Source organism: Prionailurus bengalensis, chromosome X, assembly GCF_016509475.1.
Source record: "Prionailurus bengalensis isolate Pbe53 chromosome X, Fcat_Pben_1.1_paternal_pri, whole genome shotgun sequence".
Taxonomy (NCBI): domain Eukaryota; kingdom Metazoa; phylum Chordata; class Mammalia; order Carnivora; family Felidae; genus Prionailurus; species Prionailurus bengalensis.
The window spans coordinates 18428758-18446042 of record NC_057361.1 but is presented as its reverse complement, the minus strand read 5'-3'; the positions used below and the strand labels follow the sequence as shown (position 1 = coordinate 18446042).

The window sequence follows — 17285 nt, the reverse complement described above, 5'->3', positions numbered from 1 at the left end:
AGGAATTTTGCCTTAGCTAATCCTTCCACCTACCACACTAAAACAGATAGATACCACATCTAAGTCTCACATTCTACAAATTTTTGCCAAATGTCATCCTCACAGTGAGGCTTTTTGTGACCACCCTATTTAATCCTACAACCACCCCCCCCAACACAACCTCACCTTACAGCTCTCCCAATTCCTCTCTACTCTGATTTCCTTTTTTCTTTTTTCTAGGGTTTACCCATCTTGCAACACATTTGTCTGTCCCCCCACTGATCAGACTCAATGATGTCAGGGATCTCTGATCTGTTCTCTGCTGTATCCCAAGTCCCTTAAAACAGTGCCTGGCATATAATAGGTATTCAACAAGTATCTGTTGAGTAGGTGAATGAAACTAAATCTCATGTTTTATTAGCAGAAAGATCTGGTTGGGCCATTATGCAATTACAGCAACTACAAATCACCACAGATCACAGGTACAGGAAAGCTCATTACACTCCTCATTCCTTTTTTGTATATGCTTAGGAATTTCTGAAATAAATGGATTTCTTCTTAAGTTAATGAAAAAATAGACACAGAGTGTCATCTCTGAAATAAATGTCAACGTTGTGAAGCTTCCAGAAAACAGCATAAGTAGAAAAAAAAAACCCTGCATTTTATTTCTATTTCTAAACCATTTAATAGTTGTTAAATATACTGCAAATCACTTCACCTCTGGGTCTCCAGCTTACTCATCTCTATAACAAAGAAGCCTGATTAGGAAACCTTTACCTTTTGTAATTACACTAGTCTAGTATCTAATCATAAAATTGTCTAGGCTGTCTCTGTTCCTAAGCATTGATTTTACACATTTAACTTCCCCAGGAGAAATTCAGATTCTAGGTGACATGATTTCATGCTTGTTTTCTCACTTCTAAATTTTCTTAATTTCCACGGCTATATTCTAGGTTTGAGTTTTTAGTTAATATTGTACTGTAGGAATTCCTCTTTGAAGCCAAACTATTATTATCTTTCTAGATCCATCACCAAGAGCTAGAAGGCTGACACCAGCCTGCTGACCACATCCATATGAGATCTGGTGGACTGCCACTGTTTTTACCAGTTGGGGGGGGCAGCACTTACCATTTCCTTCTTATCTTCCTTGAAGTGTACATCCACAAACATTTTTCCAACAACATAAGGGAGGGCACTTTCGATAAAGTTTACACATTTGTCCCACTGAGGCAACAAAGTCGTGGTCCCCTGAATTACCTGTGGGAAATAATTGATCCAGATTGGGGTTTGCTTGGATAAAACCTTTTGCTGAACAAAATTCAAACAACATGAAGAAAACAGTCTACAACACAATGCACACCCCAACCCACATACGTGCATCAGATGGTAGGGCCAATGGTGAAATGACATGAAGAAATAAATTCTGCTTGTCTCTAGTTATATTTAAAAGTGAATGAAAATATTTTGACGGTGAAAATAATATATTTATCCCTTCCTTTCAATTTTCCCCTTAAATGAAGGATTAGGACAATGGTATAGCTTTTTTATCCAAGTGTCTAGGTAGTCTTTAACACCTACTGATAACTGAAGTTCTGCTAGGAAAGGTCTAATATCAACCAGTGATCAAAGTTCCTGCCCAGTGAGGGCCTTCCCCCCCCCCCCCACTCTGGGCAGTACACTTACAAGTCCATTGAGAACAGGGCCCACTGTGAACAACACAAAAGGCATATTTACATTGTGTCATAGCAAAGGACACACCCAGAACCAAGTGAAAAACAGATGTAAATGCTTTTTCCATCTGTCCCAATTAAGCCATTACAAGAAAACATTTACAAACAAGTAAGGAGGTTCCAAAGCAGAACTTGGAAAGTTCAAAGGTTTACTCTTGGTGATGAAAGTAAAGAAATAAATATTGTTTAAATTGTCTTTGGAGATTCGAAGTTCAGTGCTGGAAATGCAAACTGAAGGCAAGGAGCAAGGAAGGGAGGCGCTGAGCATGGTGGGGGCACCTTTTCTTTTTTTCTAATTTTTATTTAATTTATTTTTTAAATTTACATCCAAGTTAGTTAGTATATAGTGCAAGGAGCCTCCTAAACAATGTTCCAGCCAGACTGCTGGTGCAGAGCAGACAGGGTTAACACTAGAATTCATCTACTCCTCCCCTTTCTTCTGGCAACACAGCTCCTCTCACAGGTAAGCAATGAATCTATTTTGAAAATCTCTAGAGAAAGAGATCCTACAACTATCTTTGGCAATTCAAGGTCATATTTAGCACTTTACACTCAAGAAACATCCCTAATCATACCTAACCTCAGATTTTCACACACTACTTCTTACACCATTCTCTCTCATTCTTTTCACAGTACAGTTCCAAAGCAGCTGGGTACTATCTTCTATGTGATCCACAGGAGTTAAACACACACACACACACACACACACACACACACACACACACACGTTTATATATAAATATAAAATCTACTTCTTTTGTAGCTTAACCCTTTGATATGACCTCAAAATATAGTTGGTTTATGCTGTTCGGTACAAAGGTCAATAATCTAGTGACTTTGAGGGCCAAAATGTATCCAAAACAATTGTGTTATTGCTTAGTAGTAATGACCCACCAAAAATTCCTGTACTCACTTCTAATAACCAAAACGTCTGTGAAATGAAATCACTGCTTATAAAATTTGTCATTCACTTCTAATTGAGAGAACAATAAATTTAAAATACTTTTTATAAGTCACAAGCTATTTAAAATGCAAAAAAAAAAGACAGCCACAAAATCATTAGTCCTCTATTAATTGGAAAATTACACAAAAGCTTCTGACACAAAAACAAAGTAACACCTATGTAAGTGAAGAGGAAAACAAGAGAGGGAAAGAAGCAAAGATCAAAGAACCAGGTCAGGAGGAGAGAGGAAAAGTGTTTCAGGCAGTTGAGCCAGGTCTCTGAGGAAATTTAGGTCTCTTTGGCCTAGCAGAATTAGGATAAAATCAAAGACTGAACGAAAGTCAAGATAAAGTTAAAGACCAAAACCTATCCCTGAAGATGAAACTTCACCATCTAATATGTTTATCATGTATATTTTGAATATTCAGAATACCGAAAATGAAAAATAGTTACAAACAGATCAACAGATCACTAAGATATATTAATATTGTAATTAAAGTGACCCAGTTAAAAACATCGGGAAAAATGGGAATAAGTTGATAAGAGCGAGTGGAAACAATACGATGGTCTCTAAGAGACTCTTAAACACAGAGAACAAACTGAGGGTTGCTAGCAGGGTGTTGGGGGAAGGGATGGGCTAAATGGGCAATTAATGAGGGCACTTGCTGAGATGAGCACTGGGTGTTATATGTAAGTGATGATGAGTCATTAAATTCTATTCCTGAAATTACTATTACATTATATGTTAACTAACTTGGAATTAAATTAAAAAAAAAAGAAACAGTAAGATTGTCCCAAATATTGCCGCAAATATCTTTACATGGCCTCATCAAAGTACAGCTTGAGTGTGCTTTACAGTAAGTACATAAGGTTTAACTTAATAAAAAGAAATAAAGCAAAAAGAGAAAAAAGTAGAACTTGGGCTGCAAAACTCCCTCTGTCCCATCCCTAAAAATGATTTTTATTGGATTAGTTAATACACGACTGTTCTGGCATGTATAAGTTATCCAATGATAATCTTCTTCAAACTTACCCGCGAGAATTCAAGCCACCTATACTGAAAGCGCCTGCTAAGGTTTGGAATTCTGGAGTAAACCATCCTCCACACCAAATAGTTGGCAATGGTCCTGTTAACAGAGAGAAATGCACATTTATTATAATTAGGCTGATATCGGATACTCTGTAGAACACCTTAGGGAAAACTGTTGGCAAAGCTCCATGGAGGGACCTCTTGCTCATACAAAACTATAGAACTTGTACTTGATAAGTGACATAAGATGATACAATGTCAAAAAGCTCAATCCAAATTGGCCAGCTTTTCACCACTTAATACAGAGAGATGAAATGAAGATTTCAGCCCGAAGCCTCACCATGAACATTTTGCTTTCCCTCTCAGGGCACAGAATCCACTGCTGCCTAATCCTTCAGGTCTAGAAACTGTTCATACCCCGGAATTATTAGGTGACTTGATAAAATGCAGATGAATTCTTACTTTTGGAAACAAACAGAAATACATTGGCTAAAACCACTTATCTAGACTCGCACCCTGGTTGCATACTTACATGAGCTTGAGCTTGTCACTTAACCTTGATCATTTTATCCTTTCTCGTCATACAAGGAGGGTGATCCCTATCTTATAGGGTTACTGTGAGGTTAAAATAAATAACAAAATCCTGGATAAAGAGTAAATTCCATACTGTTTGTCGTCATTCTCTTCCAAACATATAAACAATTCATGTAGTGCCTGTAACAGATATTTCTAAAAATCCATTACATTTTGTTCAGTGTCGCCTTTTTCTCTAAGCAAAAGATGCCCTGACCTCAGAAGGATACGTGATCTGAGTTAATTTCTAACTCAATAGTGATGATGAATTTTTAACGACCCATCCCCTCCTAGCTGTGCCATTACCATGGTGACTAATAACACACATTCCTGGGATGGCTCTTGGGTCACACAGCCATGTAAGAGCCATGTGACACGATGATGATATCTGGCCCATTAAAAACAACCCACACTCTCATTTGCATGGCGCTCTAACCCGGTGGATGCGCATTCTCAGCAATTAAATATATTTCACCATATATACCTAGTACATAGTTATTGTAATACTATAAAAATGGTTATTTTCAGGGTGCCCGGGTGGCTCAGTCAGTTAAGTGGCTGAATTTGACTCAGGTCATGATCTCATGGTTCCTGAGTTTGAGCCCCATATTGGTCTCTCTACTGTCAGCACGGAGCCCACTTCAGATCCTCTGTCCCCTTCTCTCTCTGCCCCTCCCCTGGTCACTCGCTCGCTCTCTCAAAAATAAACATTTAAAAAATAGTTATTTTAATTTACATAGAGATATACTAATGGAATAACATATTAAGAATGTTTTTAACAAATACAGAAATAGGAGTTTCAAAAGATAAAATGAATAGATATTTTCAAAAGTCATTAATTAATCCTTCAAATGCTATTAGTTAATTCTTCAAGACACATTATCGACATAGATTAGGCTAATACAATAACGTGGATAGAAAGCCACACTTCATATGGCTGTCTTGACTATTTCAAAACATTTTGAACAAATATATGAGCTCTCTCTCCCTCTCTCTCAAAATAAATAAATAAACATTAAAAAAAGATTCAGCTTTGTGAGAGGAACAGGGATGGAGCTGTGCCTAAAGACTAGAAGGTACAGGACTGTGAGGCAGGATTATGAACTCCGGATGGGCTAAATAATTAGGAATTGCTTGTGTATTGGAGAAAATGGTGAGCAGGGTCATCACTCGCAGAGACAGGCACAAAGTCTGGCCACAGAGAAGACAAGGCAGGCAGCAGTCAGGGCCCAGTGTCTCGAGTGTCAAAGGAGGCGAGCCTGACTGACCCCAACGCCAGGTCTCCACGTTTCCCCTAGGCACAAGAGCTGTGCTGGATCCGCAGGTGAAGAGTAGAAGGAGGTCTGTGGCCAGCAGATACGCTTACATGAGTTCAGAAGGTACTCCCTTCATGGGACAACGATGAGTGAGATTCAGTGGGGAGGTTGTTGAGATAGGCCTGACGGTGGTTGCTGAAGAAGCAGTGCGGTGCAAGTATGCTGGGGTTTGAGAAGCATGGGCACTGCCACTATAGGAGAGGTGTTCTTGAGCCTATCTTACATATAAAGAAACTTGAGGCCTAGAACCATTAAGTAACTCCTCATGACCACATAGTCAGTGCATCTCCAACTTGGTACGAACACTTGAGGGGTTCAAAAAGTCCACATAAATGCTAGGCCACTTTAGACCAATGAAGTCAGGACCTCTGTATAGGGTGGGATCCACCATAAATAATGTTTTTAAGTTTCCCCCAGCTGAGTCCAATGTGCAAACAAGGTGGAGAACCAGTATAATAAGCAATGGAGGCCAGACCATATAGAGGTGTGTCTACCTCGAAAGCCTGTGTGCTTTTCCCGTGCTACACAGTGATAAATTAATGCCTCTAATTCAACAAAGATTTCCTGGCCAGTCAAAAGACCCCAAATGCTTTGCAGAAATCTGTGGGTGCGAAAAAGGAACAGCGTGTGAGGCCTTCATGGGCAAGGCATTACTAAGACGACAGTGTAACAAGACCTCCGTGAGCTGGAAGATGGAGTGCAGGGAAGCTCACACAGCAAGACAATGGTGCTGATGAGCTGCTCCAGTGCTTTATAAATATACCGATGGAGTGCTAGAAGCGCAGCTTTCCAGTGCTAATATTACCACGCCAGAAACAGATCTGACCGTAATGACTGAATCACTGCCACCTAATGCTCACATATATCAAAAAACAAAACAAAAATCAGATTCAGCAACAGTCCTTCAAAATAATACATAATATCTTTTTTTTTTTTCAAAAAGCATTTGCAGCAGCATGGTAATTTCCCCAAATGGCAATAAATAAAACAGAGGAAAGTAAAACATCTCGGGAGAGATCCCGCCATTGAGAGCGCAACATGAAATAATTTCCCAAAGCCTCTGACTGGGAAGACATTTTTGAAGAAGCTTTTGCTGTCCTTTGTCAATTAGTGACAGCTTACATTTGTTTGCATTTAAGAGAGCATTAAGTGCCTTTTTTGATCCTCATGACAATGCTAGGGGATGGTTATTATCCTCATTATCAAACAAAGAAAACAGAGTTCAAGGGACTAGCAATTACGTGGCAAATCCAGAACTAACATTTGCTCTTCAGGTCCTCTAAGTCAAACTACCTGAGGTAAGCCAAACAGGTTCTTCTCAAAGCTTCTCAAAGCCAAAGAGATCTTCCCAAATCCTAGAGGCTGCTCAAAGGTACACTTAAGGCAGTGGTTCCAAAGTGTGCCCCCAGACCAGCAGCTACAGCATCACCTGAGAACTTGATAGAAAATCCCTAGGCCTCACTTCAGATCTAATCAATCAGAGCTATGGGATGGGACCTAGCAGTCTATTTTAACAAGCCCTTCAGGGAGTGCTGATGCTTGTCAGGCTTGAGAACCACTGGTCTAGGAAAACTCTATCTCCTCATCTTTCTGCAAACACAGCTAAACTAGGACTTTCTAAATCCCAGATCAGTGCTTCTTAAACTTTCATGTGTATATGAATCCCCTGGGGATCTTACTAAATTGCAGCAGGTCTGGAGTGGAGCCTGATTTCTGCATTTCTAACAAACTCTCAGTCCAGGCCCATATTGGTCTCCATGGGTCATACTTTGAGCAACAAGGCCCTAGATCACCCTCAGCAGCGCTGAGCCCTGTAAGAGGTCCACATAACAACACATTTTCCAGGTCAGCCTCTACGACCCTATGTTCATTAAAAATCATCTCACTGTACACCGTGCTTGCTTTATATTAAACTAATACTGAAGACAGGAAAGATCACAGAGGCTTGGCAAAATCTCCAAGGGTTTGCTTTAGGCCAGCCTGCTTAAAAAACAAAACAAAACAAAACAAAGCACTGATGCAGATGATCTCTAGGAGACCAGGTCTTGCCAGGAAGACCCCGAGAAAAATCTCTATAAACCCATCCTTCCTCGGCCTCTCCCCTCCTTCCATTTTGCTCCTCAGACCAAATTAGATGGTTGATTGTCTGAGGTAGCCGCAGGTCTGGAGTCGGGAGAGATCTGATGGGAGGACAGAAGGGGAGGGACATCTGCAGCACCTCTCAACCAGTGACATACTAGTAAATGTTTCACAACTGGCTTTCCAAGAGGGGGGAAAAAAAAAAAAACACTTGCTTTGTAGAATTTGCCGATTTCAATGGTGTGAATATTCCCACCAGAGTTGATTTCAAACTGTTCACATGAGATCACTCAACAGTGAGCTAGGAAGAGACGGGCATAACTTGAGGGACCTAGCACATCACAGCATCTTCACCCTTTCCACCTTGACCACCAACTCCTTTTCACTACAGACAGCCTCCATCTTGTGCCTCCAAATGGCCCTGCCCTGGCCACCGACTCCCTGAACTGCAAGGGCCAATGCAGCCTCTGGCACCACCTCTGGGAGATGCCATTGCTCTAGTTTTGCACCATGCACCATCATTTGCCAGGGAGCAAGTGCCACTGCCCCCACAGCCATTGGGTCAGAAGGAAAACCCTAATACCACGAGGCTGTCAGGGGGCATGCTGTAAGAGGGAAAGCAGCAGTCGAGCAATGACCAGCCGATACCAACCCAGGATGGCCTTTAACCAGGAAATGCCAGGGGAACTATCTCCAAAACTAGCAGTGAAATGTCTGAAAAGGGTCTCTTTTCCATACAGGGACATGTATGTAAGAGACAGGATGTAGAAATGAGGGTGGCCCAGTTTAGAATCTCAGCTCTACCTCTGCATCAAGGTATGGGCTGCAGAAATCCCTTTCCCTCAGCTTCTTCATCTGTAAAGTGGGAACAAGACTTGTTTTTTTTTTTTTTTTAAGATCAAAGATAACTATTTGGGTGCCTGGGTGGCTCAGTTGGTTAAGCGTCTGACTTCGGCTAAGAACATGATCTCACGGATTGTGGGTTCGAGCCCTACGTAGGGATTTGTGTTGACAGCTCAGATCCTGGAGCCTGCTTCGGATTCTGTGTCTCCCTCTCTCTCTGTTCTTCCCCCACTGACGCGCTCGCTCTCTCTCTCTCTCTCTCTCTCTCTCTCAAAAACAAATAAAACATTAAAAAAAAAGATCAAAGGTAACTATTAATCATAATGGTGGTTAACATGAATAAGTCTTCAAAGGTAGTGACATGATGGGGAAAGATAGGGTAAAATAGCTAGAGAGGGAAAGGTTAGGACTTGAGATCTCTGAATGTAGAAAAAAAATATATATTTTAAAACAGTGCTGGGAACGTCTGACCATGAGAAAAACTCCTTCAGGACTGACCATGAGAAAAGCTCCCTCAGATCTAAAGTTTTTCTTAAAATTGTAACAAACACTACCTACTCCCCTGTCATGTTTCGCACAGAAATGAACAACTCAGCACCTACAGTTATCAGGCCAACAAAGAAAAAAAGTGGGGAGGGACGGACCAAAACCCTATAAAATAAAGTCCTTTGCCCATAGTCAGGGGTCCTCACTTTCAAATGCCCCCTCTCCGGAAAGAGAGCTTTTGTGCTATTCTTACTTTTGCTATTCTGGCTTTTTAATAAACTTTTGCCTGCTGCTAATTTTATTTGGTGTCCACCTCTTCATTCTCTGAAGCAGCTACACAGTAAACCCTGGGTACTGAGGTAAAAATCCTGCAATGGTAAGAGTCTCCCCCCCCCAAAAAAAAACAAACCACTAACTGAAAGACTTTCCTGGGGTTCTCTTTGAAATACGGATTCCAGGGGCGCCTGGGTGGCGCAGTCGGTTAAGCGTCCGACTTCAGCCAGGTCACGATCTCGCGGTCCGTGAGTTCGAGCCCCGCGTCAGGCTCTGGGCTGATGGCTTGGAGCCTGGAGCCTGTTTCCGATTCTGTGTCTCCCTCTCTCTCTGCCCCTCCCCCGTTCATGCTCTGTCTCTCTCTGTCCCAAAAATAAATAAAAACGTTGAAAAAAAATTAAAAAAAAATGAAATACGGATTCTGGGGACTTGCCTCAGAACTACTGCACCAGCCCCTGTGGAGGAGGGGCCTCGGGAAAGAGGCCCAAAGAGGCCCTTTTCTCAAGGGCCCAAGTGACAAGGTGATGCTGCCAGCATTGCTGGTCTAGGGAGCACACCTTGAATAGCCAGTCTCCACCCCACACAGACACTTACCTAGCTCTAGACTCAACTTTCACTTGGAAAATTTTCATAGGATCACTGCTTATCTCTAAGTGGCAGAATTTTCAGTAGATTTATTATCTCTTCTCTCCCTTTTCTGTATACTTTCCTCAATGAACACATATTCCCTCTATCATGAGAAAATATCATCTTAAAAGGAAAAGCAGCTCTTCCAAAGTGTTGAAGTGTTCCCACAAGTAGGGATGGATGCTGAAGTTTATTTCTAGGATTTCTGCAGGTGTCTTTTCTTTTTTAACATAAGTCCCGGCAAGATAGCCTTGTCTGAGTCCAAATAAGAAAATATGATTTTTAATTATGGCCTGGCAATTAGCCTAGTAAACTGCCTTTGAAAATGACTTGACCATTCTGTGCTTCATTTTCTGTAGTCAAATCTGAATGGCTTCATCAAGATGTACAATTCTCTTTCACGGGCGATTTCAGGATTTCCTTGTTTTGTAGTGCTGAAGTAGCAAAGCAACAAATTCTAAAACATGCTTTAAAATAAGGAAAACCAGACAGTTCCTGAAGTTGTTTCATCCGTCCAATTTTTCCACGACTGTCAGAGTACTCTTATTCAGCACAGGGGCTTCAGTAATATTGCAACAAAGGGGCTTAAAGGCTAAACAGAAACCAGGAAAAGAAAAAGGCAGCAAAGGACAAAGAATGAACTGGAAAAAAAAAGATATTCATACAGAAAGCTCAGAAAATAATATATATAACTAGTTCCCAAAACTAGGGAACAATTTAGGTTTTCAGACAGAAAATATGGAGAAAGATGAGAAATAAGGAGCAAAAACATTGTGTATTTGCTGCTATCACAGCAAGTAAATTACATCAGATGATCATTTTGGCCAATTTGTCACCAAGGGCACCACGATTTTCCCTAAGACTCTTTTGATGTAACTTTCTTTAACAACAGTTATACCAAAGATATTCGAGGAAAGGCTTTATAATGTAAAAAGAAAAACAAAAGTCACAATAAAATGCAAAAGAAAGCTCTTACTTCTTCCGCTCAGAGCCTAATATCCTAAACAAATCCTTAAAGTACTGCGGGACACGGACAACCACGTTCTCTGAAGGGTCAATGTCTTTCAGACCTGGGTAGAGTCTAGAATCGATGACCTTCTTGATGTAGCCCAGCCAGTCAAACTGAGGAGAGAGAGAAAAACATCGACTGAGGGAGCACCTGTTGGGCAGCAACCAAGGAGAAAGGCAAATATAGTTGGCTGAACATAGTCCATCGCTTGTAATGGATTTGTGACCAAAGTTAGAGATGTAACTGCTCAAATCTACAAAAGAAATGACTGATCACTGCCACCCAGACCTACTGCCTGAATCATAGATTCCACACGTGCTCTGTACCATCTGCCCAGACAGCACACCCCCTCACACGGTGACAGGCACAGTCACTCACTTCCTGGCCCCTCCGGCACCCTCCCTCTCTCCTTAGCTCTCCCTCCTTCATTCTCTACCCCCACCTGGACTCCTTCCTCCCATTCCTTTCCCCACACACTCCATCCTTGTGCTTACCCTCACCCCTGCCCCCTGCCCCCATTCACTCATGTCCACACACAGATGCCCCACATACTACTGGCCTCCCCTCTGGTACAGCCTTTCTTACACAGGGAAAAATAGGCAGCAACAACAAGTAACATGTGTCCCCTCTTCAGAGCATCACTAACTTGGTGTTTTTAACCGGCTACCCCAAAAGTCATTTCTTGTCTTTTTCTTTTTTTCCTCCCTTTCCTGTATCCACTATTGAAATGGAAAACCAGTTAGTCACTTGTGGCCTCCCCTGTAGGCAAGGGATGGCCATGGTTCCCAATCTTACTCAAGAAATAAAGGGAAGATATGTGGGAATATCCTGGAAAAGCTTCGTGGTTGTTTTTTTTTTTTTTTTTTCCTGCTAAAAGAGACAGACATGGCTATCCTGGCCCTTCCCCTTTCTTCCTGACCTGATGGCAGGTGTGAAACGTGGGGCTGTGGCAGTCACCTCGCAGCCATGAGTCATCACACAGAAAGTCAAGAAGCCAACAGACTTAGGAGAGTGGAGTGGAAAGAATAAAACGTTGGTCTTTGACAACACTGTTAGCCAGCAAGAGCAATACCAACAGCCACCTACGTTTAGACTTTTGTCATGTAAGAAAATGGGCTTTAAGTTTTTAAGCCACTCCTGGGAAGGTTTTCTGTTTCCTACAAAAGAAAGCATCCTGAGGCACAAAGGATATCGTATGTGGTGAGTGACAAATAGGATGATAACCAATAAGAGTGGTAGGTTTCACAAGGCAAAAGTTTACACACACATGATGCAAAGTCACTCGTAAAATGACCAGTTAAGATAAAATTTCCTAGATCATTTTCACCAACCTGAGGAATCATAGCACTCAGCTGGGAAATGTTCATTTTGTTATACATGGCCTCACTGGTTCGGTTTTCATGTGGAATCATTATCTGTTGGAAAGAGGCTTTGGTTATTTTTTCAAACAAACCATTTCTTGATGCATGACTACTTTCTACATGTGCCAAAACATCTGCCTAGTATCATAAAGGTTTTCAAGATTTCGGTGCAGTGCTGAACTTGGGAGACAGGGGGGGGGGGGTGGGTACACATCACTTTAGGCAAAATTAGCATTACAATAATAAAAAGAAACTTTCCTGTCCTGTTCAGTGTGAAACACTGTCCTCACCATAAAAACAACTTCCCAAATCCTTTCCTCACTTGTAATGTGGTTGGACAAAAATCTATTACTGGCTCAGGTTTGATAGCCAAAGTGAGATTAGGCAACTAAGACACACATCCAGCTTCACCTGTGGTATCCAGATAATGATCCGAATAGCTCGTGAACCACAGACCATCCCTTCATCCCTCGGAGCCTATTTTCACTAAAGAGCACTGGACTATCAGGATACCACTGCCATCTGTGATCATTCTGTGGACAGCTCATTATCTCCCCTCTCCTCTTTCCTCTGCTTTCTCTGGCCTTGAGATTCCCCTGTCACCACTGCTCGGGGAATGAGTTCAGTTACCACTCAAATACATATTTCTAAGTCTACATGTCCGGCCTTGATTCTTCACACACTTTCTACTCCCAATACTCAGGCCCTTGGCCACTGTGCCAGTACCAAATCTAAGCTTCTAGCCTCTGCTGTGATGAATCTAAGAAGAGCAGCAATGATTATCTTCCTCAAGGGCCACCTTAATCACTTCCATGGACAGGAAGTAGCTCCCCATAGCCCTAAACCACGTCATGCTTTTGCCATAAGGCCCTCCATCATCTGACTCCCTTGCATTAAACTTGTCACCTCCTACCTCACGTCTCATGCAGGACTCTCCTGCCCTGGCACCCCCATCCACCATCACCACTCCCATAGTTTGAACTATGATTCAAAACTTTGCCCAACATTCATTTTCTCTGTCAAACGTTCCCAATTAAACTCTACTTCACTCTAATTACAAGGGCCACTCCATCAACAAGACCTCCTTTTGTACACACTTCTTTCTAGCTGGTACTGGTTAAATGAACACTTGCATGGCTAGATTGATACGGACTTTTTGTGCTTGGCTAGGTTGTCCTGTCTCCCCAGATTCAGAAGTTTCCCTAGTACTATGTGTCCCACTAATTTTGAATGACCTAGGCGTGTACAAGATGGGAGGTGAGAGTTACTGGCTGGCCAAAAATCCATGCACCATAGATTTTTCAAGACAAAATCACACAGGGCTGAGTGATCGACATCGGCCCCCTCTTTTCTAAATGCTTCAGTGCCCTCAGCTTCTCCCTCCTCACCCTCCACAGGAGAGACTTCATGAATCTTACAAACACCTTCCTGGATCTGTCTGAATCGTCGTTGCCTCAGAGAATGTCTCTCCTCCCTCTCTACTAGGGCTCACAGCCCCAGACTGAAGCCCTTTGGCCTCAGAGCTGTTTTCAGCTCTCTGCCAACTACTTCCCCCCACCCCGTGGACTTGTCACTTCATTTAGCCTCTCAACAATTCCCAGTCTTGCCTCAACCCAGCTGTTTTTAGTTCCCGTTTTGGTCCAAATCCCTGGCTCAGGGCAAGGTCTTCTCCCCCTATATCAGAGGTGCAGTCCAAATTAGAGCTCTGGGTCTCCTATTTGCCTGGGAAGGGAATCCAGATGGCCTCTAGACATGACTTAGAGGCCCAGTCTTTGACTCCACAACATCTGCAGCCATCTTCACACACTCTTCAAAGGTAACTGCAGGAATGAACTTTTTGTTCTGCAAGTAGGAGTTTGGAGAGAGGTAACAAGTACATCACTTCAGCTGAGAGAAAAGAAATCCTCCTGACCCTTATCAATTATCCCTACTCAATACCTGAACACCATACCACCACTTTGCCTAACACCAAACCAAGCAGCACTTGGACTCACATGCAACTCCATATTTTTACCAACTTCTATTATAAAAGACTATACTCCATATGCAAGATCTTCTTGATAAAAGTATCATTTTTTTTGTCCACTACAAGGTATCCCCACAAGCAGATTTTACATTTGCTACCTCTGGTCCTGAGAACACATAGGGATTTAATACTTTGCTTCTTCTACAAAAGAAGTTATATTCTTTTTTTTTAATTCTTTTTTTAACATTTATTTTTATTTTTGAGAGACAGAGAGAGACAGAGCATGAGTGGGGGAGGGCCAGAGAGAAAGGGAGACACAGAATCTGAAGCAGGCTCTAGACTCTGAGCTGTCAGCACACAGCCCGACACGGAGCTCGAACTCACGGACCGCGAGATCATGACCTGAGCCCAAGTCTGATGCCCAACAGACTGAGCCACCCAAGTGCCCCGAAAAGAAGTTATATTCTGAACAAAGCTAACCACTGAGGATTTCTCATTGTTCTCCCTCCAGTTTGTTCCTAGGTCTCTACCCTGAATGTGAAAGAACTTAAAGTAACTTACACAGAACATAGCATTTACATGTGGCAAGAGAAGAATAAAAAACAGGATTAGGTACAAGGTAGCACCAGGAAAGCAGCTAAAAAATGCTTAGCAGCATGCCCTATACACTTTCTACATCAAATTATGTATCAAATACCTAGTTTGGGTACACAGACTTCCCAAAGCCCCAATCTTAGGTCAGACTGATCCTGAGTGGGAATGATATAAAGAAGAGACTAGATTTAAAAAGTCAGTTAAGTGTCCAACTTTGGCTCAGGTCATCATGTCGTGCTTCATGGGTTCGAGTCCTGGGTTGGGCTGTGTGCTGACAGCTCAGAGCCTGGAGCCTGTCTCGGATTCTATGTCTCCCTCTATCTTTGCCCATCCCCCATTCATATTCATTCATTCATTCATTCTCTCTCTCTCTCTCTCTCTCTAACATAAATAAAAAACTTTAAAAAAATAAGCTTCCCTCAAGCCAAATCCATACAGATTTATTAACCAACTATTCTTCTATAGGAACCACACAGAGTTTTTTTTTAGGAAAACAGAGAGGATCTCCTTGGTGCTATTCTTTGGCCACAGCTGAGCAGCATCTGGACTTTGGGCTTCAAGCAGGGAGACAGAAGGAGTGAAGAGCTCTTCTCTATGTCATGGTTCTTCCTGTTACTTCCCAGAAGGGATGCTATTAGTTATACCTTGGACCCAAAGGACAATGCCACAGAATGCTATTTTTATATTTATTTTCACTCGTGATATACTTCTTTTAAAATAAGGGGGAAAATAAGAAAGAGATTTCACATTAAGACTTACCTCAGCTATCTTAATTTCCAGTCTAAGCACTGACTTCATGTCATGCTCCGCTCGGGAGCTATTAGCTCCCAAAAGCACAGCAGTATCCACCATGAACTTGTAAAGGGCATCCCGATACTACAAGAGATAAAGAAGCAAGTGACCATGACAAGAGCCTATTCAAAAGTATGTTTCAGGGACACGGAAAGACAGAAACAGCAGGTGGAAATAAATGTTCTTCATTTTCACTCTGTACTCAAAGTATAGTATAGGCATTCGGCAATACCAACCACCCACCTACCACTTTGAGAGAAAGAAGAGTACAGCTACTTGTGTACTGTTTCCATGAGAGACAGAGATGTCCAGCCACCAAGGGTCAAGAGAACTAGTTTTCTGGCAACCAGTGATATTATGGATACATGAAACATCTCCAAATGAGCCCAGAATAGAAAGCTAAAGGTCAGACTCCTCTTTCCAAGCAAGTGAGGCTTTAATAAAATAATGGGAAAGAACCGTTGCTAAAAGCAGGAGGCGTGATCCATGAAGACTAGTGGAAACTGTGATTTATTCTCTTTTGGCTCAATTTACCCACCTTCACATTAAGAAATTAAAGACCTGTGATTGCAGCCCTGTCCTTTAAATTTTGTATGGATTTTACAAAGTTTTCCTCACTGCTCAGGGAACAAAAAAGAGAAGAGAGGAATGATAAAGAGAAACCCAGCAAACAGCATATACCCAGTTTCCTCCTTGCATGTTCATATACCCATTTTCAGGCTATTCACAGGTCATTGGAGAGGGACCCTACTCTGTGGGAACTGTGGAAGTTTGTTGAGGGTCATCTCTCCTTTCAGATATATTTGTGAGAACTAAAAACCCCACATAATAAATTATCTCATAGTTCTGTTATGGGACTAAGATTTCTTCCTAACAGACACTTATGACCTTGAGACCAATATAGTGCTTGCATATAGCAGGGCCTTAACAAATATTTGTTAATCAGTAAGCAAGTTTTGCAAATAGTCTTAATTAGAAACAATGTTTTGTAATTCCCAGTTCAACTTAAGAAATTATTTAGTCAATCAATACATGTATAAAAGGTCTTGCTAGGCATTCGGTGCTTATGGGGGGTACAGATGAAAAATTACATAATGCTGAGTCTGGGTTCTCAATGTGTGATCCAGGGAGGGAGATAAACATGTAATTATTAACTGTAACATTAGAGAGACAAAAATAAGTTCTTTAACAAAGCTGCTAAGGGTTTGCAAACTCAAGAACTGAAGAAGAATTCCAGCCTGGAAAAACCGGCACAGCGCACTTGAAGGAGACAGATTCAGGAGCAGTGAAGAGTCCTCCTGTGTGTTGAGTAAGATGCCTTTGTTGGGGGAAAAGTAAAAGTATATCAGACAGCAAAAGTGCTTTGGGATCATGTCATGAAGAGACCTTGAAATCCCTCTAAGGAACTCAGAGCCTAGCGCATGAGCAGAAGCATGCTGGGAGCTGTATTTTGAGAAGGGGTCTTGTCCAGTGGTGCTAAGGAGGCAATGAAATGAATAGGAGGAGGTAACAGTTAAAAGGCTACTTATTGTAGTCAAGTCGAGAGTTAACAAGGATCTGACCTAAGGCACTAAAAATAGAAAGGAGGGACCAGAGATTAAACAGAGATTTTTAAGTGTCTGACTCTTGGTTTGGGCTCAGGTCATGATCTCGCAGTTTGTGAGTTTGAGCCCCCCATCAGGCT

General features: G+C 41.8%; 1 protein-coding gene across 1 annotated transcript in view; it reads right to left on the bottom strand.

Annotated features, from left to right (window-relative positions):
* The window catches only part of PHEX (phosphate regulating endopeptidase homolog X-linked), a 245623-nt gene that overhangs the window by 171448 nt on the left and 56890 nt on the right, over nt 1-17285 (bottom strand). The window contains exons 7-11 of the mRNA XM_043570128.1: nt 15569-15685; nt 12220-12303; nt 10856-11001; nt 3686-3779; nt 1108-1236 (exon numbers count right to left, since the gene is read on the bottom strand). Coding sequence (XP_043426063.1) covers nt 1108-1236; nt 3686-3779; nt 10856-11001; nt 12220-12303; nt 15569-15685 — 570 coding nt within the window. The remainder of the gene's footprint in view (nt 1-1107; nt 1237-3685; nt 3780-10855; nt 11002-12219; nt 12304-15568; nt 15686-17285) is intronic.